This window comes from Cricetulus griseus, chromosome 2 (genome assembly GCF_003668045.3).
Source record: "Cricetulus griseus strain 17A/GY chromosome 2, alternate assembly CriGri-PICRH-1.0, whole genome shotgun sequence".
NCBI lineage: Eukaryota > Metazoa > Chordata > Mammalia > Rodentia > Cricetidae > Cricetulus > Cricetulus griseus.
Window position 1 is genome coordinate 322,100,381 of NC_048595.1, and position 24,981 is coordinate 322,125,361.

General features: G+C 35.2%; 1 protein-coding gene across 6 annotated transcripts in view; it reads right to left on the reverse strand.

Moving 5' to 3' along the window:
• Erbin (erbb2 interacting protein) overlaps window positions 1-24,981 on the reverse strand; it is a 72,636-nt gene that overhangs the window by 31,326 nt on the left and 16,329 nt on the right. For all 6 annotated transcript variants that reach the window (XM_035440547.1, XM_035440545.1, XM_035440546.1 and 3 more), the window contains exons 3-13: window positions 21,511-21,589; window positions 19,625-19,714; window positions 18,452-18,508; window positions 14,226-14,289; window positions 11,625-11,699; window positions 10,738-10,882; window positions 9,328-9,400; window positions 8,912-9,041; window positions 8,303-8,418; window positions 6,359-6,428; window positions 1,115-1,214 (exon numbers count right to left, since the gene is read on the reverse strand). In XM_035440547.1, the coding sequence (XP_035296438.1) occupies window positions 1,115-1,214; window positions 6,359-6,428; window positions 8,303-8,418; window positions 8,912-9,041; window positions 9,328-9,400; window positions 10,738-10,882; window positions 11,625-11,699; window positions 14,226-14,289; window positions 18,452-18,508; window positions 19,625-19,714; window positions 21,511-21,589 (999 nt within the window). The remainder of the gene's footprint in view (window positions 1-1,114; window positions 1,215-6,358; window positions 6,429-8,302; window positions 8,419-8,911; window positions 9,042-9,327; window positions 9,401-10,737; window positions 10,883-11,624; window positions 11,700-14,225; window positions 14,290-18,451; window positions 18,509-19,624; window positions 19,715-21,510; window positions 21,590-24,981) is intronic.

Genomic DNA, 24,981 nt, shown 5'->3' on the forward strand with positions numbered 1-24,981 from the left:
CGAGACCAGCCTGGTCTACAAGAGCTAGTTCCAGGACAACCTCCAAAGCCACAGAGAAACCCTGTCTCGAAAAACAAACAAACAAAAAAAGAAATACCATTTTAGTAAAGGGCCACATAATAAAATATTTCTGTTGCTAGCATTCAACTATAGACTTGAAGTAGTCAGACAGTACATAAGTAACGACTGGTTCAAATGGATCTGCTAGAGTCATTTAAAGATGAGGAAATGGAAACTTATCCACTTAACTTGCCATGGCATATTTTATATGTGTGTGTTTTCTACCTGCATGTATGTCTGTGTACTATATGCATGCTTGGGGCCCACAGAGGGTTATCAGATACCCTAGAACTGAAGTTACAGACAATTAAAAGCTGCCAACTGGATGCTGAGAATAGAATCTGGGTCCTCTGGAAGAATAGAAAATGCTCTAAACCACTGCACCACTTCTCTAGCCCTTTCATGGAATATTTTATGTGTTAAGACTAACGATAAATTCAAACTTTTCTTTAACATTATATACTGAGTTAATTTCTAAGTAACTTCAGACCATAGATATTTTTACTGTTTTCAGAAAGATGCATACATACATAAAACATTTTTAAAATGTTATAACCACCACAATCATCACCACCACCACATATACTAAAAAAGTTTGGTCCTCTGTCTTAACACAATAATCCACAAATACACACTAGTAACCAGTATGCTGGGCAAAACACAGGAAAAAATTCAGTAGTGACTATAGACTATAGATTGTAGTTTCACAGCTGACCTTGATCTAGTGTGCGGTTTCCATATATGCAATAGAACAAATCATTTCCTGGCTTAATACTTCTAATCACACAATGCTTCACAAGCATTCCTAACATTTAGTTAAGTGTAATTTGAAGTAAGAAGTGCTACAATTGATAACATTATCAATATAACAAATATAGAAAGCACAATACATTTTCACACCTCTAAATTCAACTCATAGATGTTACTTATTCAACTATTTTCTGAAAACTTTCTGTTCAATTTTCCAAACTCCCAATGAAGTAAAAAAAGTTTTGGAGCTAAAAATTCTGTTGGCACTTAAATAAGGGGAAGGAGAGAAGTCTTTGATGCCTACCATCTTCGGTCCTGGGTTGCTGAGGGAACATGTAGTTAGTAAGCACCATTTTCTTAGTCTCTGAATCAGTTTCTTTTTGAAGAGGTATCAGAGGTTTGGACTAGGGAAAGAAAACAAATGGTTAATTTTCAATAAGCCTAAAGGAAATAACAATCCCTACAAATAACCCCCCACCATTTTTACAAAATATCAAGGTGCAGGTTATAAAAAAAATTTGTACATACACAAAATAGTACTTTGAGCAGTCATTTGAAACCACATAGAATTCTAAAAACTGAACTTTAGATTCATTTGTAAATTTTAACAAAATGCAAATTCAATATGCACTAATTATCACTGAAACAATTATAAAATATTTTAACATGCCAAGAATATCTATAGCCTATAAATTATTTACTACACAATGATTTTACTAATAAGATTATAAAGCATTTCCCCATTTTATGTTATTTTGTTGTCTCTATTATTTCCTTTTGCAAAAATGCTTTTTAAGGAAAAGTAAGTTGAAAACTGCTTCTCTCCTATCTCCATCAATGGTACCAAGATACTTGGTGGAGCCTCCAGGTATTTTAGACTTCATTCTTTTCTTAGTATCTTTCTTCTAACAGTTAGCAAATAGTATCAATCTCTTTCCTAATACAACTGACTCTTATTTTCGATATACTCACCTGAAATTCTACCACTAAGAGCCTTAAATGACTCCACGTAGGTAGGAATTACCCGGCTTCTATACTATATTAACTTTTAGTTCATTCTTTGGACAGACTCTTATGAAAACCTAATTTTATCCTGAAATCTTACTCCCAAATATTTAAAAATTTTGTGACCTTCACCTGTTTAAAAACTAAACTGTCTTATATTTTCAAATATTCTGACAATTTACTTGACTTCCTCAAATAATGGAATTGGTAACCCTACCCTTTCCTAAAGATCTGCTTCCTTGTACTCTCAAACAACAGTGTGATTCTTCTCTGACACTGTTTTCCACAACCAGGACAGAGATGACAGTATTCACAATGTCCTACAAGCTCACCCTGGTCTATCTTCAAATGTAAACTTCCAAGCCTGCATTTCATCCTGCTTTCTAAATTCAACCTCCTTATTATTCACCAATCCCCTCCACCACCATAATGATTATCTCAACGTGGAGCACAGTTAATTAAAAATTTCAAAATATTCCAACATCTGAAAACAATGAGCACTGACATGATTGTCACAAGTAACATAGGACACATTTGACCTCAAGAGAAAGTTTATGCCAAAAATACAAAAAATTAATTTAAAATGCTACATAAAATTACTTTCAAGATATGTAAGTAATATATGAAATGTTAATAAAGTTTATAATTATATTTTGATTTCTAGCTCATTATTCATGAATATTGCAAGAAAATTCTGAGAGGCAGAGGTAGGTGGATCTCTGTGAGTCTGAGGTCAGACTGGTCTACACCGATAGTTCCAGGACAGCCAGGGCTGTTCAATAGGGAAACCCTGTCTTAAAAACCAAAACAACAACAAAAAAAGAAAATCTAAAAATCTCCAAAATATCTTATCCCAAGCATATCAGATAAGGGATACTCAATCTGCATTCCCACCTCTCTCATACCAAATATTTCCACAATCATAGGTAATTCAACAGATATAAAATATAAGTAACATAGATATGCTTTTGGCTCAGTAGTATCTTAGTGTGTGAAAAAGCAGTCTCCCTTTAAATGGCAATATCAAAATTATCTAGGACATTTTAAAAATGTATTTACTTATTTTTATTACATATAGTACTGTCTACATATTTGCCTGCATGCCAGAAAATGGCACCAGATCTCATGATAGATGGTTATGAGCCTCCATGTGGTTGCTGGGAATTGAACTCAGGACCTATGGAAGAGCAGTCAGTGCTCTTAACCTCTGAGTCATCTCTCCAGCCCCATATCTAGGACATTTTTAAAAACCAATTTTCCTGAAAGTATTATGCTATTATCCTTTGAACAACCCACTACATATATCAAAACTGACATATTTTAAAATGAGTGTATTGAATGGCATATTAATTATACTTTATAAAAATTATAGTAATTACTATTTATGGAGTACATGGACAGAGAGAAAAATTAAGTCTTTCAAGTTTCCCCTGTACCTTGAATGCCTAACTACTGATCTTTAATTCCATTTAGTTTCAGATACTCATAAAGTTCTCTTGCTGTAAGACTATTAGTATTCTTCTGAAATCTAAAACCACTCATTCATTAAATACTTACTAACATATTTTATATGGAAGCTGTAAGCACTAACACAGAAGACAGAGCAAAACAAGTATCTACACTGACTTCTGGAGTCTGCAGTATATAAGAATGATGAAACAACTAACAAAACTGGCTATTACAAAAATGAATGCAATCACAAGCTGACAAGGTGCAGGGCTCTAGAGAGTATAGGTACATTCACTTTCTACTGTCTCAGACACGATAGCATTTCTGAGAAATTTAAGGTGAGGAGAGGAAAAGAATAGGTAGGTAGGGCAAAGAATGTTGTCAACGAGAATTCATTTGGTGGAAAGAATGAATGTGTAAGAGGTAAAGAAATAGCTACAGCATGAATGAGACCTCAAGGGTAATGTTATGCAGAAAATACATCAGCATTATTTCAAAGGATACTGCAAGTTTAAGATTGAGAGATCATGTGATAACAGTATTAGGGTGATATGGGGCTAGAAAGAGCAAGCAGTAACAAGAGGCAAAGACCCAGTACAAAGTTATATCAACAATCTGAGTCAGTACTGTCCAATTTCTAATTGTCTAGTAGCTATAATTTTTTTTTTTTTTTTTTTTGGCAAAAACATGGTTTAGTGCTTGGCTAGTATTCTGGGTCTGAATCCGACTATTAGGGTGTGGGTTGAAGCTGAGCATGGTAGTATATGCCTGAAATGGCAGCACTCTACATACTCGAGACAAGATGATTTTTGAGTTCAAGGCCAGTCTGGGCTACATACCAAGACTTTATCTCAGGAGCAAAACTTGGGGGAGAGGCCTCAAAAGAGATGAAGATAATTTCAATAATGTATTCAATTTAACCTTACTTTAAAAATCAGAATTTTTAGCATAAAATCCAAAATAAAAATTATGGATGCAAAATTCACATTATTTAAGTGATCACACTAGAGCAAAAACTTCAGTATATAATTAATTAAAAGCATGTGTCTTTGGATTAACTACATGAGACACTACTGGGTTTTGTACTGTACAGAGCAAGTCTACATGAAATGATGAAACACACGCACGCACGCACACGAAACATATTCAAGATTCCTGAGGACTTGGTGATGCACTGGACTGGCAGTACAAGGGATGTTAGTTAGATTATACTCCTGTGTGTCTGTGACTCCATAAAACATTTCTCAGTGAGCTAAGGATTCCAGGAAACATTTGGGACAAAGATGGTATGCTGTTTTAGGGGGAGCTGATTATGAGATATCTAAGGTCAATGTTAGACAAATACTGGGCCATATGTATGATTCAGGCACAGATACCAGGTTAAAGATTCTGATAGAAATCATGAGGATATAGAAAGTAATTTGAAGGACAATTAACAAAAAATAAAACAGGAACATCATTATGTAAGCCACTGAGAGAAGAACCAGGCCTGAAAAGCAGGTTGCAGAGCCATCAAGTAAGCTGCAGAACCAAGTAAAGACAGCAGGCAACTCTCCAAATCTATTGTTCTCACCATACTTGCTAGTCACCTCACCAAAACTGCTCACTTCTTTATCTTTCAATACTCTTTCATTGGCTCCTTTCTGGACTATGTAGTAATATTTAATTTCAAACCACTCTTCTCAATAACCAAGATCTCCTTCCTGTGATTGTCCTTCTTTTATACCTGGGCAGGCAGTTATATTCACAGGTCAGGCATAATGATGCACACCTTTAATCCCAGCTTGCAGGAGGCAGAGGCAGAGGGAGGAGCATCTCTACGAATTCGACAACAGCCTGGCCTATATACCAAGTGCCAGTCCAGCAAAGGCTACATAATGAGACCTTGCATCAAAACTCCAAGTAAAAGAAAGTACTTGTATCAAAAAACTGAGCAAAGTAGTATCACTCCACCTATGATCTTTAGGACTGTCTCAAAATTAATAATAATTGAAGTACTATTTCCTTTTTCTACTACTATTACACATTTTGTTTACTTACATCACTAAAAGCCTGTAACATTATTCTCAATATTCCAGATAAGAAACCAGTCTAGCTGGGCGGTGGTGGCGCATGCCTTGAGTCCCAGCACTCGGGAGGCAGAGGCAGGCAGATTTCTGTGAGTTCGAGACCAGCCTGGTCTACAAGAGCTAGTTCTAGGACAGCCTCCAAAGCCACAGAGAAACCCTGTCTCGAAAAACCAAAAAGAAACCAGTCTAATGAGGATGGAAGGACAGTTCAGAGGTTCACAGCTCTTGCCAAGGACCTGGGTTTGGTCCCCAGCTCCCACATGGCAGCTTACAACCACCTGTAACTCCAATCCTAAGGGGTCCTATGTCCTCTTCTGACCTTCTCAGGCACCAGGCACACATACATACATGCAGGAAAACATAAAATAAATCTATCTTTAAGAAAGCAAAAAATCAACCTAAGTGTCCATCAACGAGTAACTGGCTGAGGATGGTGTAAAACATAATGAAATACAAGTCAGCCTTTAAAGAAAAGGACATCTTGTGATTTGAAACAACATAAATAAATCTGGAATACATTATGCTAACTGAAATAACACTGACACAGAAAGATAACTATCACATGATGTCATGAAAAGAGGAAAACTCTCAGAAAAAGAGATTAAAACATTAACCGGGGCTTGGGCTGGGAGTGAACTGGGATATGCTGGTTCAAGTGCACAAAACTGATAAGAAGAATAAACTCAAGAGCTCTTGTATCTTCCAAAATTGCTGAGAGAAGAGATTTTATGTGAACTCAAAAACGAAATGACAATGGTAGTAATGATGTGATTTTAAGTGGAACTGCGTCTGATTTCCTGATTTTTCTTTATTTTAATAGGTTTGGAAACTTGCTAAAATACAACAAAATTTATATCTGTGTTAAAAATTGTTTCTAAATATGGTAAGGTATTTCTTCATATATACAAAAATACATTTTTTACACCAAGGTGTAACTGTTCTTAAGTGGTACTATATAAATTAAGGAGTATAATTAAACAACACAATTGGAATCCCAGCCAAATTTCCTAGGTCAGAATGCCCACCTGATTATCTGATAGCCACATAGCAGTCAACTGTTGTAGCTTTGTAAAGCTAAAAGGCAAATTCTTTAACCTAAATGGAAAAAGACAAACAAAAATTATACTCAAAAATTAGAATATTTCAAATGCCTAAAAGATTGCATTGGAAGTACTGCTCATTGATAGAACACTTACCTAGCATGGACCATATCTTACTACCTCCTAGTACCACAAAAATAATTAAAATGAAAGCATAAACCATCTGAACAATGCTATATATTGGTATATGCAGGTAAGATAAACAAAAAGCAAAGTCAAATGCACACTTTTATATAGGATAAAGGACAAAACCATTATCTAGTTTTAAAAACACAATTTGCCAACTGATTCAGCAGATAAGAAAAACCATAATCGGGCTGGAGAGATGGCTTAGAGGTTAAGAGCACTGGCTGCCCTTCTAGAGGTCCTGAGTTCAATTCCCTGCAACTACATGGTGGCTCACAACCATCTATAATGAGATTTGGTGCCCTCTTCTGACCTGCAGGCATACATGTAGGCAGACCACTGTATACACTGATAAAGAAATAAAACTTAAAAATAAAAAGAAAAAGGATAATCTACTAAATAATAATTAAAAAGAAAAAAAACCCAAAACATTATATGCACCAGCCCCAAAGGAGGCTGTATTTCCTGAGGACTGTCAACAATTTAAGACTTGAAAAGCAATCTCCAATGTTAGTATAAAAACACTCCAGATGTATGACAACTTTATTCTAACCTGTCCAATATGAGCTTCTCTATTTTTAAATAAGCAGAAAAAAAAAAAACTCTGCAAAAAAAAATAAAATAAAAATTGTCCATGCCATAAAGAAAGGCAAGGTCACATTGAGTACTCACTCACAAAATTGTTTTGTTTTTATATTTAGAGAGAACTAATAATGTAGGAAATTTATTTTAAAAACACTTCATTGTACTGCATTTTAGTGAGCCATTACTATTTTAAGATGATAATATGTAAAAAATAAAATGGTAAAAATGCTTATTAGAATACTAAATTAAAATAGGATCCTACTTAAAATTTTTACTTTATCCTTGCTATCTTAGGCCTAGCTAGTCTTTCGGGCATACCTTTGAAGATATCATTTGAGCATCTAGGGTTCTCCTTTGGAAAGGGAAATTATGAGAAGAAACACAATTCTTAAATAAAATGCAGCTGTTAGGACACTGTGGACAAGTCAGTCAGTGTACTATACTTAAAGTTCTACTTTAAAAAAAACTATGTGAGCTTCAAATTTCTTCTACATAAAACAGAAACACTGCCAGGCGTTGTGAGTTCAAGGCCAGCCTGGTCTCCAGAGTGAGTGCCAGGATAGGCTCCAAAGCTACACAGAGAAACCCTGTCTCGAAAAACCAAAAAAAAAAAAACAACAAAAAAAAAAAAACAAAAACAAAAACAGAAACACCTACTGTACTATTCCAAAGGGATGGTCTTCATATTTTGTAAAGTACTATGAAATAAAATATAAAATATCTCACAACTGTTGTTTAAACAGCCTTGGTCTCCCCACCCCAGCAGTCACTATTCCAGTCTAGCAATCCTAGAGGGCAATCAATCTGCTCTGCAATTTGGTTTTTGTGGCCTAAGCTGTGTGAATGAATCTCTGCCCAGAAAAACACAAGCAAAGATTAGGTTTAAAAGTTGCTTTGTTCAACAGCAGTGAATTCAGGATGATAGGAATTAAAAGGTTATGTAATAACGATAGGATAAAGGTTATACAGCTATGTTGGTTCAAAATGAACCATGACAATCACAATATGGTAAGTAACATCAAATAAAGTTTGTTCATTCTTTCAATTACAAAACTGAAATAAATATGAAGAGAAATAAACACCAGCTAGCATAGGACATTTCATACCAAACTTTAACTTCATTCAATGTGTTCTATAAGCCAAATGAAAATTACAAACCTATTGTCACTTAAATTAATGACTTTTAATTTTTGCATATCTCCCATTTCCTCTGGAAGTGTCTCTAGTTTATTAGAATGGAGAAACAGCACAGTTATATTTTTCCAGTTTCCAATCTGAAAGAGAAACAAACTGGAGATCACATACCTGATCTATAGGTTAATAAACAAAAGAATATTAATATATTTGAAAGTTTGGAAAAATATTCTCTGCATAATACTTTTGTAGTAACTAACTATTCTTTTTTTGTTGTTGTTTTTTTTTTTTTTTCAAGACAGGGTTTCTGTGTAGCTCTGGCTGTCCTGGCACTCACTCTGTAGCCCAGGCTGGCCTCAAACTCAAAAGATCTGACTGTCTCTGCCTCCTGTCTCTGCTGGGATTGAAAGAATGTGCTACCACCACCCAGCTTTAACTATTCTTTTTAAATTATTAACTTTCCTTTAAAAAGGAAAGTGTTTTGGAACATCTTTAAAGTTATACAGCCTGTTACTATTCAGATAATATGTAAATTGATTAACAAACTTTTAGAAATAAAATAAAACCCCAACATACTTAAAGAATATGTTTTAAAAGCAGACAAAAATCTGAAATAAATGTAACATACTGTACCTCTGGGGGTAACTGCTGCAAGAAATTGTGATCTGCAGCAAATGTTCTTATGTTTGTGAGCTGTCCGACTGATGAAGGCAAAGCTTCAATTTCATTGAAACTGCAATCCAGTTCTTCTATTGACCTTAGCCTGTTATTATAAATGGAAACACGAGGTTTTAAAAATCTATACTATACCCAAAAGTGTAAGAATAAAGCAATATGAACTTTAGCAAACAATGAAATTTAATAAAGCTAAATTTTATCAACAATAAACGAACCTATTTTCATTATAATAACTAAACTATATGCAAGTTACTTATTTTAATGTTTATGGAATCTGCTTTAGGTGTTCCTTATGTAAATATCTAAAATGCATGCTGAGATACATGGTAACACTAATATTTTCCTTGTCTACACATTCATATACAACTCACCCTCCTATTGAGTCTGGTAGATACATTAACTGGTTTTCATCTATTTTAAGAGTTGTGACATTTTTCAATGAACCTATTGAGAAGAAATAATAAATCATTTTTTCAGCTTAAATTAGAAAGCAAGTCTATGTGAAGCACATTAGATTTGACAAGAATTAGAAAACATTATCGATAAACCTACCTACAAGAGACACTACACTCTAACATCATCTATTCTTACTCATCCAACATGTCTATTTTCCCCTCTTCACCTTTGTGCGTGTGTGTGCGTGTGTGTGTGTGTGTGTGTGTGTGTGCGTGTGCGTGTGCGCGTGCGCGTGCGCATGCATGAATGTGTGAGTGTGCAGCTGTATGAGTGTGCTTGTGGAGGCCCAAGGTAAAACTTGGATGGCCCTCCACAGGAACCATCCTCGTTTTTAGATGCAGGTCTCATACTAGGATTGGGGCTCATCTTTTAGATTAGGCTGGCAGGCTAGGAAGTCCCAGGGATCTGCCTCCTCAATGCTGGGAACAGAAGTGCACACACCACTAAGGCTGGCTTTTAACGTTAGTGTTTGGAATCAAACAAGTCCTTATACTTGACAGACAAGTATTGACTATCTCTCCCACCCACACTTCACTGTTTAACTTACTGAATAGTAACTAGTTTACTGCCTAATCCCCAAATAAAATTTTATCTCCATTGTTCACTTCAGTAACTTCTTGTTCTTAAAAACAATGTCATGGCATAGAGAATTAACTACAATTTGTTACATTAATTAAAAAGAAAAAAAAAAGACAGCAGTGTGAAGGCTATTTGTCACTACATAACAAAATAGTATATGTAAATAAATACATTTCAATTCCAATATTAAAAGTACTGATTAAATTAGAATAGAATCCTAAAATGTACCTTAGCTTTAAAACTGATGTAATTCAACTAAGATGTAAAATAATTTAGTTTTTCTATAGTATCAACCTTGAAGATTTAAGCTTTTAGATTTTTCATGAAATTGACCTGTCTCACACTTTATCAAATCAGCAACTTGAAAACAGATTTAGCATGAATTGTAGAAATGCCATAAAATTTTAAAAATCCTTCTCTGTTGTCTTAACTATCAATCAATAGTGAAGTAACTGAAAACAGTTTCCAAATAAGGGCTAGGAATCTTAAGAAAATGAAAAGGCTAGCTTCTTTGTAAAGAATTTATTAAAGTCATAAAAATAGAATTTCCTTAGGATAAATAAAAATAGTAACAACAATAAAGTAGTAAATTGTACAATGGAGCACATCTGGAAAACTTCACATAATTTTGTATGTGCTAGTATAACGAAACATTAATAAGAGGAGTCTGAATTTCTATGAAAGTCTTGGGTAAAAAAAGAAGTCTTTAATAATTAAAAAGAACTGGTTTTGAAAACAGTACAGACCAATAGTATCAGGCAGCTGCTGAAGGGAGTTACTTGATAAGAGGAAGTCTTGGAGGTTCTCACATGTTGAAATTCCTTCTTCAACCATTTCAATATTATTTTTAGAAACATCCAAATATGTGAGCTGTCTCAAACTACCAATAAACTGTAAGTAAAAGACAGAAAATACTATTATATTAATTTTGTTTTGTTTGTTTTCAATACAGAGTTTCTCTGTGAAGCCCTGGCTTTTCTGGAACTCATTCTGTAGATCAATCAAGCTGTCCTTGAATTTAATCAATCTGGCTTTGAATTTAGACATCTATCTGCTCTGCCTCCTGAGCACCGAGATTAAAGGCATGCACCATTATGCCCTGGCTCAAATAATTTTTAAAATTTAGGTAGTAAGCATAATACCAAGTTTTAATTAATAATTAAATGCTACCAGACATATTTAATAATAAAGATGTGGATTACTTTTGCCAAACAGAATGATAGTTTTCTTAGGGAAATATTCATCATCTCCTATGGAATGGAGATACTCTTATGTCTTCTTTAGATATGGAAGCACATAGCTTCTCAGTAGATAAAGCAGAAATCATTTTAGTGTAACTATTTCTGGAAAGACTGAAGTTAACATAAATCTGATTGGTATTACAGAATGCATATGTTCTTCAGTAGTTAAAAAACCATTTTTAACAAAATTTTGTTATGGGAGTTTTCAGATTTCAATCAAGAATGTGTACATGGTTTTTAAAAAAGTATAATTTGTTTCAAACTGCTTAATAACAAATTAAGTAAAAATTCACTATTTAAATGATTAAAAATAACTTCTGAATGTGCATTTCAAATACTGAAAAGGAGAGTCAGTAATAAATGAAGAGCCACTGAAATTTTCACATACATACCCCTGGAATAAAAGTCAGTCTATTACCATCCATCCAAAACTCTTTCAATCCACTTAGTTGTTCAAGTACTTCAGGCTGTTTGGACAGAAAGGGAAGAATTCAAGAAATTTATATAACTATCTGTATCTGGATAAAGAAGCCCAGGAATTTCCGAGGTACTACTCTTTAATCAAAACGTTAAAGGAGAGAGGCGAGGGACAAGCCACCAGTGTGTGCTTCTATAAGAGAACCAGTGTTACCAAAGAGAAATCAAATCCCACAAAAGCAGATTATGTAAGACTTGTTAAAGCGTTAGTGGTGTACACATTTAATCCCAGCACTCGGGAGGCGGAGGCAGGCGGATCTCTGTGAGTTCGAGGCCAGCCTGGTCTCCAGAGCGAGTGCCAGGATAGGCTCCAAAGCTACACAGAGAAACCCTGTCTCGAAATACCAAAAAAAAAAAAAAAAAGAAAAAACTTGTTAAAGCTCCGGATTACCCAATTGTGTCAACTATTTATATAATTAAAAAAATAAAATAAAATAAAACAGGACCCATTGTTTAAAGGTGTATAATAATATAACATTCTTGTTCATTATCAATAGATACAGCCTTAGAAAATCTTAGGGGAAAGCTGCAAAGTAAAGAAGGCAACATATGATTTAGTGTGTGTGTGTGTGTGTGTGTGTGTGTGTTTCGAGACAGGGTTTCTCTGTGTAGTTTTTGCCGTCCGTGAACTCACTCTGCAGACCAGGCTGGCCTCGAACTCACAGAGATTTCGCCTGCCTCTGCCTCCTGGGTGCTGGGATTAAAAGCATACGCCATCACCACTTGGTCAAGCTTTATTTTTTTTTTTTTATGTGTGATACTAAAACATATCAAAATTGGTGGGAAAAAGATGATTTTGAAAGCTAATAGAATTCACAAAACTAGCTCTCTGTTTCTGGTGGTCGACCACTAATTCTTCTCTCTTACTCTCTGCTCTGTTCTTCCATTTCTCTCTCCCCTCCCCTTCTCCTGCCAATTAATAAAACTCTATGGTTAATGAAAAAAAAAAAAAAAGTCGAGCATGCCTTTTATCCCAGCACTCAGGAGGCAGAGGCAGGCAGATCTCTGTGAGTTCAAGGCCAGCCTGGTCTACAGAGCGAGTGCCAGGACAACCTCCAAAGCAATACAGAAGCACTCTGTCTCAAAACAAAAAACAAACAAAAAGCAAAAAAGAAATTCACAAAACTAGTAAAACGACTCACATTGCTGATATTAAAGTTATTATATTTAAAAATGGAAGATAAGGACATGAAAGATGACTTAGGAAGCAAAGCATGTACTTTTTCACAATAAGTAAAACTTGGCAAATACAGTGAAATTAATCAGAAATCATCTTAAATTAGAATGTGAAAAAGGAAGCTGGAGACATGGATCAGTGGTTAAGAGCACTGGCTGCTCTTTCAGAGGACCTGAGTTTGATGTCCAGAACATGCTGGATCACAACTGTCTATAACTCCAGTTCTAAGGGATCCAACACTTTTTTCAACCTCCTCAGGCACCAGGGACAAAAGTGGTACACAGAAATAAATGAAGGGAAAATACTCATACATACAAAATAAAAAGTTAAAATAAAATTTTTAAAAAGAATATGTAAAAAGTACTTAGAAAAGGTGTAAGGTATCCTCAAATACCACAGTATTCTACTGACTAAGGTTGAAATGAATACAGTCCACAACAGAAATTCTTAACACACTATATTTGAAAGCTGACATAATTTTAAACAACAGACTTGTAAACAAAAATTTTAAATATGATGTTCAGACCCCCGGAACGAGGATGTCAGTTTGGAGGTCTGGGCAATCTATGGGGCCTCTGGTAGTGGATCAGTATTTATCCCTACTACACGCATGGACTTTGGGAGCCCACTCCACATAGAGGAATGCTCTCTCAGCTTAGACACACTGGGAAGGGTCTAGGACCTGCTCCAAAAGACATGACAGACTTTCAGATCCCCCATGGAAGGTCTCACCCTCCCTGGGGAGCAGAAAGGGGTTGAAATAGGGGGTTGGTGGGGGCATGGGAGGAGGGGAGGGAGAGGAACTGGTATTGACATGTAAAAGAAGCTTGTTTCTAATTTAAAGTTGGTCTAATTTTAAGTATAAAAATAAAAAAAAATAAAGGGATTATTTGTAAAGGTCAGAGGTGGATAATCACCTAAGGACAGGAACCCCTATAAAATAAATAAATATGATGTTCACAGTTAATGACTACCTCTTTAAAAAAACATGTGGCTTATTTTCTGAGCTAATTTTGAAAATGTACTTAAGTACAAAAACTGCATACTGACTCCATTCCTTATAAATTCAGCAATACAGTCACTTGGAATATAGAGAACAAACTCAACTGACAGACCTCAATGCAAACTCAAAATAATCTCCTATTTAGTCTAAACATTTGTCAGATTTCCCTTTGGTTAATTTTTCTATCAGACTTACCAGATTGGATAGTTTAGGTTAAGAATTTTCTTTAATAGCATGTGCAGTTTCTCCTAATTTTTAAGAAAAATACTTCCATTTCCATATTGTATCCCTGAACAAATGCAAGACTAATGTTTATTGAGGCTGGTAAGGACTTACCACTTCTGTGAACTCATTACTTCCCAAATCCAGTCTTTCCAGCTGGGTCAGTCTATTCATGGTTCTATTGACAATGGAGTAACAAAGAATTAACTACATAAAAACATAAATTATATAGAAACTTTCAAATCTCATGGTTTAAAACATACTTATATACTATATGGACTTTTCAAAATACTATTTTCAAAAAAGGTCATATTTAATTTCTACATAAGATAAACTGTCAATTAGTATCTTTAATTTTGGCATCTCATATAATAAAAATTTATATAATTAGACTATTTGACAGATGGCATAATCATTACTACCACAATTTTAAGAAGTCTTTTTTTCTGGGCTGTTTATACATTTGTAAAACCTCAAGACAACTGTAACTCTGGAAAGTAATTTTCAAATGTTGAATTGCTCCTCACATGTTCAAGCCGAATCAATACAAGTCAAAGTAAGGGTTTGTTAAGAATACAAGTGGAATTAGATATTAAGTTTAAGTTAAAGCAATAGGGGTTGTAGAGATGGCTGGGTCATTACAAACACTTGCTCTTCACACAGAAGAATTGAGTTCAGTTCCCAAAACCTACAACTATCCACAACTGCAATTCCAGGGGATTCAACAGCCCAGCACCGCAGATACATTTGGTATATGTACATACATACAGGCAAAACACTCACATAAAAAGAGTAAATCTAGTAAGAAAAAAATTAAGTAGAAGCAATAACACATCATGTTCAACTTCCCCCAAATGGCAATACTTCTCTTTAAGAAAAATAAAATTAAAAAAGGAACAGAGGGGTTGGTTCATAGAATCCATAGTCAGTTCCCACCACCCACATGATGGCTCACAACCATATCTAACTCTAGTTCCAGGGGAGCTACTGTAGCTCTTTTCTGACCTCTGGAGACACCAAGCAAATGCAAGAGAAAACACTCATACACATTAAATAAATAAATCTAAAAAACAAAATAAAAATAAACTAGAAAAAGTTTCTAAAATGAAAGAAATTACACTATTTTATTTCTACAAGAAAATCTTTTTAAAAAATGTGAATTCATTCAAATGTGTATTTATGCTCTTGAACTGCTTAGAGACATCTTTTTATATAGAGGCACTATCAACTATCCAGATAAGAAAAACCTGTGTTTTTTACATAATAAGACTTCCTAACATAAGACAAAATAACACAATTTATATCAAGCTACCATTAGTGTAATACATTCAAATGTTATATTGGAAATGAAAGCTTAAAAAACAAAGGGATTTTGGCTGGGTGGTGGTGGTGCACGCCTTTAATTCCAGCACTTGGGAGGCAGAAGCAGGAGGATCTTTGTGAGTTCGAGGCCAGGCTGGTCTACAAAGCTACACAGAGAATTTCTGTCTCGAAAAGAAACAAACAAGCAAAAAAGGGATTTTAAAATTTGGTGAAAGATTATAGAATTTTATCTTTTCTGAATATTCAAATATATAAAAATGAAAAGTAAAACTCCGTTAAAATGTTTTCAGCTTTTCAGTAAAAGGATACACATTGTGCTGTAATGGAACAACATTATGGGCCTAAATTGAATAAAGTAATTTTTTCCAATCCAAACATTTAACCATAGCATTCTTTAATTCTTAACATTCTTTAATTTAATAAACATAACACCTCTTTAATTCATTTCACAACACTTATCTTTATCAAAATTACCTTAATGTAAGATTTACTGAGTGCCTATCCTCTGGCCTTTACTTCTAATTGCCTTATTCATGTCTACCTTTGTCTATAAAGCCTACAAGTTCTACTTTTCTTTATAAAATAGCACAAAGAATTTCCTGGGTCTTTATCAAATGTATAGAATGATATGCTCTGTTATCAAGTTCATATCTTTAAACTACTATAATAGGTGGGGATTTATGAAAAGTGAAGAGGTCTGTGAGGAGAGGTAACTGAAATAACACAGATACACACTCTTGTTCTGACATTGTAAAACTAACATGACAGAAATTTCCTTGTAGCATCAGGATACATGATAAATAGTAGGATTGTTTGAAGAAAATGAACCTACTACTTTCAGTCCAGGGTACAAAAATGAAAAACAGAGAATTAGAGAAGCTCAATTACAGACACTATCCTAGAAAAAGTTTAAAGCAGATTTAGGAATGGCAAGTAATAAAGACAGATATGTGACAAAAGCAGGAAATCTAGTACAAGTAATCTCCACTTAACTCTGTTGCTGTTAGCAACTTTGGTTCTATTTGTACACTTCAGAAACCTCAGGGGGAAAATGCATAACTAGAATAAGAACATGTTTCCTAATTCAAGGAGCAATTAGATCGCCCCTCAAAACCTGTCAGTGCCCTTCAGAATCCTTTATGTAATATTAAGTTTCACTTAACTGTGTATGTAAAACAAGTTTTCCCACAGTTTTAGTCACAAAAAGTCTGGACTCTGCAAGATTGCTCAGTGGATAAAGACACTTGCTGCTAAGTGTGGCAACCTTAGTTCTAGTCCCAGGTCCCAGCTGCCAAAAGGAGGACGCCCTCCCTCTCACTCCATACACGCACACTTTTGTTTCTCTGTGTAACAGCCCTAGCTGTCCTGGAACTCATTCTGTAGACCAGGCTGGCCTCAATCTCAGAGAGCTCTGCCTGCCTCTGCCTCTGAATGCTGAGATTAAAGGCACGAGCCACCAACTCCGGCTCTTAAATTTTCAAGCCTGGTCACATAATCTATATGTACATGAATATCTTAATATTTAAAACTATGGCCTCTATATTTATAGCTCATAAAGTTACAAATATTTTAATCATATAGATTCAAAATAAAAAGAAATACATTTACAAATTCATTATATAACCTGACTGAATCTCTAAAGAGTTAAAATTAATTGAATTATCTATGGTATCAGATAGGCTACAGCTTGCATCTTCTGTCCCCTACAGACTCATATCTTGTAGTTTTGGTCCCTAGCATGTAGTGTGCTCAGAAGTGGTGAAACCTTTAGAAAAGGGGTCTAGTGGAAGGAGTGTAGGATGCAAAGATGCATGAGCGAACACACACCCGTGTGTAAAAGAGAGAGAGAGAGAGAGAGAGAGAGAGAGAGAGAGAGAGAGAGAGAGAGAATGAACAATAAAAGGAAACTGCACGACTGTTTTCTGTCAACACTTTTGGGTGGGAAGTGTCTATATTAGTTACTGTTCTCATTACTGTGATAAAATACTTGAATAAAGCAAGAGTTCTTACTCAGGCATTTTGTCACAAAGACAGAAAGATAGCTTTTTGTCATTAGCTATTACAATAAGCAATTTTTATTTAGCCTTTTAACATCCCTTTATACGCAGTAAAGCTTTGAACTAAACCAGTACCAAATAAATCAGTTATACTTAATAGTACCACCATAAACTTCATTCACATAATAGAGACAACCAATAGGCTTAACAGTCATTTGTAATGAAAATAAAATAGAGTCTCCGTCTTCAAAGACATATAATTTTGTGTGTGTGTGTGTGTGTGTGGGTAATATAGAAATGATGTGTACACGTTAACCAGTGAAGGGTATAATAGAAAATATACATTAAAATTAGTTATTATCCACCATAAAGCAAAAGCAACTAGAGAAAATTCAATGATTGTGGGTATGTTCCACTGAAATTCTACTTCTAAATATGGACACTAGATCACATTTAACCATAGGTTAACTACTACTATAAAGCGATGCATTCAAAGTTCTATATTTGTTCAGTAAACAACCAAAGACTACAGTCTATTTTGAATGAGAAGTTTTGCCTTCTAAATAGTCTTATATTACTGTTTGCTCTTAAGAAGCCATTTCTTCTTGGTGTTAGCTTATATTAGAGAATCAATCACTCGGTTCTAGTTTTACAGCAGACTATAAAGCCATACAATAAAGTTCTGTAGTTACAAAACTTCACATGAAGAGCTCATGAAATCCTCTGATGTGCATGAGCTCTCTCTCATATAGAATCTCTTGATCTGAGACTCAGATTTTCTTAGTATTTTTACTTCTGTGTCACATATAAGATTGTGGTTCAAAGGAAGATGAAATCAGTGTTATCATACAACCTTAATGAAAGGCAACAGACCCATAATTTTTATATTTAATACCAAGAGTTACATCAAAACATGTCTTTCAAAATAACATATGCTCATATTTTAAATAAACTCTGTTTTAGGGCCTAAGAATTAAAACTCTTTAAAAAGAGTTTAAAAAGAGCAGCACACTGACTTACTTAGGCAACATTTTCAACTGGTTTTCTCTAAGTTCTAGTATCTGGAGTTTAGTTAATCTGTAAAACAAAGAACAAATCAAGACAAAAAGAATCAAATACAAGGAATTTCATTAACTTACCTACAATATACATTTAATGTTAAATGTGAAAGAAGAAAAAAAAAAAGAATTTTAATAGAGCTAGGCATGGCAGTGCAGCCTTTCATTCCAGCACTCTGGAGGCAGAGCCTGGATCACTGTGAGTTCAAGGTCAGCCTTGTCTACATAGAAAGTTCCAGGGAAGAAGGGTTTACATAGTAGCATCTTGATTAAAACCAAACAAACAACAAGAACAAATAGACTCTGTTCCTCAAAGCCAAGAGAGAAAAAAAACTAAGCACAATTTTTAAACATTTCTATTTCTTATTACTGTATGTATAATTCTCTCTGTGTGTGTCTGTGTGTGTGCACGTATGTGTTCATGTACCACAGCACACATGCAAAGGTCAAAGGACAACTTTATACAGTCAGTTCTTTCGTCCCACCTTTATATAGGTTACAGTGGTCCAGCACAGAATGCAGGACTTACACAGAAAGTGCTTTTACCTGCTGAGCCTTCTCACTGGCCCCCAAGTAAGCCACTTTAATACATTTTTAAAGGGACAAAGTGATTATCCCTGATTTTTCAATTCTGGAACAAATTCTATGCTTACCACTCCAGGATTATAGGTCAATAATGCACATCTATGAAAATAAGTAGATAAGGAAACACTAAGGACTATGAAGGAAAAACACTCTTGACACTTGAGGGTGGGCAAAGAGAGACCTCAGAAACAGTTTCCCCCTTTTTAAGAACTTTGATTTCTTCAGGGAAAACTGCTAAATCAATTGCTAATAAACGCTAACACAGCATTCAATATTTCAAATACAGAGGCACTGCTCCCATGAAAACATCTGGTTTTGGCAGCCTTAAGAACATTTTTTTCCCTTTTAAATTTGCATTTACTGTTTATTTGGGACAGTAAATCCAAGTGGAAATAATACAAAGGAACTACCAGAATTGCAATGCTTGGAGATAAGTACAAAAGAAAAGGTTATGAAATGTAATTAATAAGTATTACTAAAGTACATTGCAGTTGTGTGAACTTTATATAAGCTAACAATATAAATGTCTTTACAATAATCTATAATTTACCTGCCAAAATTAGCTGGTAAGAATTCAAGGAAAGCATCATTCAGATATAACTGGGTCAGGTTTAGCAGCTGAGAAAACCCATCAGGGAGCCTATATAAAATGTAAAAGAATTAAGTGCATATTTAAATGTCAGACTCTTGGCAAAAATTTCACTCAGAATCTATATAATAGGGATAACTTCTCAACAAATAATAGATACCTCTTTACTTTTTATTAGTGATCTTTAAATTAGGCCATCTTTTTTTTAACAACTTGCCTGTTGTAAAATTAGTAACTGCATGTTTTTGTACAAAGGAAGATAAAATTTGTATTAGTATCATAAAATGTGCACAAAATGACACATTTAAAATGAACCACAAACAGAATTATATGTAGAACTTAACTATGGATCTTCAAGGTACCTTTCAAATGTATATTATCCAACATAAACTAAAAGAAATATATAAAGAATTTCTAAACACTAATAATGTAGCAAAATAAATGAGTCTTTGTTGTGAGGATTGGTAGTGTAGGATGTTAAGTTACAAACAGACTCTACAAATTTAGAAGCCAGTAGCATCAGTACACACACGCACGTACGCACACACCATAAACTCATACACATACCCATACAAACACTCTCACACACATGCATGCACACAAACTCACAAACACAAGTTCACACAAACTCACAAACTCTCTCATGCATGCATGCACACACACACACTCACATGCCCACTGTGAAAACCATAATCTCCAAAAACGTCGAATATACCTAGTAGTAAAGATCCAAAAGTTAAGAACCACTAGGTTTATATTACTTTCAATTTCAACTTTTGGTCTATAAATACTTAAGGCTGCAAGCAAAGGAGAAGCTGAACAGGTGAATGACAGATTAAAGCCAAATAAGAATTTGTGTTCTTTACACTTCTATTTACATATGCTTACGAAACTAGTAACAGATGTACAACCTATTCTCAAATGAATATCTATTTCACCTTTAGATATTTGCCCTGGATTGTTACAAGTATAAAATCCCATGTCATAATACATATCAGACTTTGACTTGCTTATCACAACATTCCCCCACCTTCAATACCAAGTAAAGTAAGTCTATTTTTGATAAAACTTGCCATGGAATAAGTATTCTGGTTATACTTTCAATAACATGGCTATACTAAGCTGTGCTTCATTCTATTTACCTTTAGGATCATTAACATTTAACTTTTGCAAAATTAATAGGTTTGGTACAAGAACAACTTTGTTTACAGACATCACTATCATAAAAGAACACATAACTTCATGTATGTCATATAACCAATCAACTGTATTTTTCTTCAGTTTTCTATTAGTTTGTTTTGAAAGTGCTCTTTCTGATTACATGTCATGAGCATATATTAGTCTTACTTTTAACTTTGAGTATGAGATCTAGAGCACTCACACTCTTTTAGATCTAAACTTTGTATCTGTAGTGTATCGGTTAGAAAGATTATTAGAAGGTGTCTAAAACTGAATCTCCATAGGGCAGGAAAGATGACTTAAGAGTTGAAGATCACTGGCTGCTTTTCCAAGAATCCAATTTGATTCCCAGAACCCAAAGGTGGCTCACAACCATCTGTTACTTCAGTTCCAGGGGATTCAAGGCCCTCTTCTGGACTCCTCAGGGACCAGGCACACATATGGTACAGATACCATGCAGGCAAAACTAACTATCCCCTCCCCACGAGACACCCACACAGGCACACACACCCCACACAACAAACAAAAACCACTAAATCTCTCTGTATAACTAAGATTAATACATTTTTCTTAAAGCATCCAAGTAAACAATCTCCACTCTAACACTGCTCTATAATTATAACTGTTAGAGTCAAGGAAGCAGCTTCAAAATCATCTGAAAGACTTACTTAGAAATAGGGTTTACACTGGCCTCCACAATTGTCAGAACTTTACAATTTTTAATATTTTCTGGAAATTCTTGAATTCCTAGAAAACAAACAACCAAATTAATAGAATATATTACAGATATGTCAGTCTTGGGGAAGAAGGGTATTACAAAGGCCAAAATAATAATAATAAAAGTGAATCTGTGGAGATTCAGAAACTAATTGCCAACTAAAGGGGAACTGAAGGTAATGCAAATCAGGCCACTTCCACAACAATCTCTCTCCCCCTTTTAACTTTCTTTCATTTGTCTCTTTATAACTGCTAAACACTTTGATTTCCCTGCCTTTTCTCGGCACTTCTGGAAATCAGTACTTTTTTTTTTATAAACTAGTTAATGATAAAAGACATAAAATGCAGAACATTTAACATTATATTCTTTTCCTCAGATAAAAAGAAAATTGCTTTTAAAATGGTGAGTTCCAGATTGGACAGGTCCCTATGTATATAAAGGAACAGAGCTTCAAACAAACCCACAGGAGGAAGGGATGGAAAATACTGCTAAGTTACACCCTAAAATGTTCCCTAAAGCAGTACTGTCCACTCTTAAACATTTTCCCATATCTTCCCATGTTTTTACTCCCCCTTTTTAAGCCTTCTTACTTCACATAATCCAGTAATAACGCTGACAATACAAAGTAATCTCTGCACACTGTCATGTATATGTTTCAAGAGACCTACTGGACATTTTGGTTTCTACATGTTCTTCAGATCAAGTGAGGTAAAGGATTTCTTTTTAGTTCCCAATCTGTTACAGACCTCTATATTTGCAATAGGCCTTTAAATTATTGTGATGATGTCAAATTTTGTTAAAAGATTCAAAGCACATACTCATTTCCTTAACTTATTATACCAAAACTATAGGAACAAATAATTTGTGAATTGGCACCAGACTACAAACCAATTTTTAAGAACTAGCATCACCGTACTCTAAATGAACATTAATTAGGAACTTTTGTAAAGACTCCCCTAAATGAATTCTATATAGTCTCCTTTATTAACACAAAAATTATCCAATAGGGTTGTCACTTTAGAGCTATTTTAAGATCATATCAATTTCACAAGAAGATTCTATGTAAAGAAAAAAGTGAAACAAACAAACTTACTCTAACACTAAGTGCATAGTTCCACATGATAAAATGAATGATGTAAAATCCACAACTAGGGCTAGACAGATGGCTCAGAGGTTAAGAGCCACTGACTGCTCTTCCAGAGAGCCTGAGTTCAATTCCCGGCAACCACATGGTGGCTCACAACCACCTTGAATGAGATCTGGTGCCCTCTTCTGGCCTGTAGGGCATATGCAGGCAGAAGACTGTATACTTAATAAAGTCTTAAAAAAAAATCCACAACTAGCATATTATTTTGGTCAAAACTCACAAATGAACTGGGTGTGGTAGAATGTATGCTTAACATATGCAAGGTCCTGAGTTTAATCCCCAGCATTATCAAAGAAAAAACCAATAGATACTAAAATTAGTAGATTAAAAGTATAATAATAATATTGTAAAAGATTCCTCCTACAAGATACTTACAGAAGAACAAAGAGTAACTAAATCTGATGAGTACCTCCTAAATGAAATGGTTTAAAATTGTTAGCAGTTACCAGTTAGCCTAATCATGTGGCAATTGAGAAAAATACAAAGGCATACAACTTAAATTTAATGATGGGAGCATCAAAACAAAACAAAAACCCCTTCCTATTAAGAGAACTGTTAAAGAAATGCCAATATGATAAAAATTATCAAGAAGAAAAGGAAGGGCGGGGCAGTGGCATGCCTTTAAATCCCAGCATTTGGAAGGCAGAGTTAGGTAGATTCTGTGAGTTCCAAAGAAAAGAATGTCTGAGGAACTAGGAGGAGGAAGCTATCTTGAGAGAGCTGACTAAATGTAGCACATGAATCAATGAATTCCAATGTGGATGCTGAGAATCTATATTGCTGTTAAGAACACATAGCCAATTGTGGAAAATAATTTGGCGGTTCCTCAAAATGTTACATATAGAATTCCAACTGACCCAGTAATTCCACTACTAGGTATATATGTAAGAGCATGTTCAAGAGGGAGGAGTGATGAACAAAGGGGTCAAGACCAGGCTGGGGAAACCCACAGAAACAGCTGACCTGAACAAGGGGGAGCTCATGGACCCCAGACTAATAGCTGGGAAACCAGCATAGCACTGTTCCAGACCCCCCTGAAGGAGGAAGTCAGTTTGGAGGTCTGCACAATCTATGGGGCCACTGGTAGTAGATCAGTATTTACCCTTAGCACACAAATGGACTTTGGGAGCCCTCTCCTCATAGAGGGATAATCTCTTAGCCAAGACACACTGGGGAGGGTCTAGGCCCTGCTCCAAATGATATGACAGACTTTGAATATCCCCCATGGAAGTCCCCTCCCTGGGGAGCAGAAAGGGGTTGGGATAAGGGATCGGTGAGGGGACAGGGGAGGACGGGAAGGAGAGGGAACTAAGATTGACATGTAAAAGAAGCTTGTAGCCGGGCATTGGTGGCGTATGCCTTTAATCCCAGCACTCAGGAGGCAGAGGCAGGCAGATCTCTGTGAGTTCGAGACCAGCCTGGTCTACAAGAGCTAGTTCCAGGACAGCCTCCAAAGCCACAGAGAAACCCTGTCTCGAAAAACAAAAACAAAAACAAAAGCAAAGAAGCTTGTTTCTAATTTTTAAAAAAAAGAGCACATTCAAAAAAATGTTGTACATGAATACATGTACATGTTGTACATGAATACATTATTTAGAAGAGCCCAGGTGTCCATCAATAACAAATGAATCCATAAGCACAATGAACAGAAGATAGTATGCTCACACTATGGAATATCAATATGTGGTACAACAAGGATGAGTCCTGAAGAACATCATAGTTTTATGTATTTGAAAAATCCACAATAAATAAATCTTTGCAGAAACAAAGCAGGTATGAGGTTACCTGGTGCTGTATAGCTATTTCCTCCAAACTGAAACTTCCAACTGAAGTTCACAGACTTAGAAGGCTCACCAAACTTTGTTAGAGCCACACTGCTTCTGCCCAAGATTACATATAAAAAGTAAACAATCTGGGGAAGGAGATTACAGTGGAGCATCCCTACAACTGGGCAGGACACCAGTTTATGAGCCTTGCATGAGCTGGCACTAGCTGCCCAAGAAGCACCCACACTTCTATAAGCAGCTCCAGTAAACTCACTGGCTCAGAATGCTAGGCCTTGGAATAATCCTTAGTTTGTCCTTGGTGCCCTATCTAAGGTGAGAAATAAAAAAATATTTGCCCCTGTCTCCATAGGAAAAAGTCACACAACACCAGAGCCTAGGAGATGCTAGGCAAGGGAACAGGAATTCTTTATAGGATGATGAAAATATTCTATATAGCCACTGGTAATGCTGAAATAAAATAGAAAATGTACTAAATTCTACCAAAATG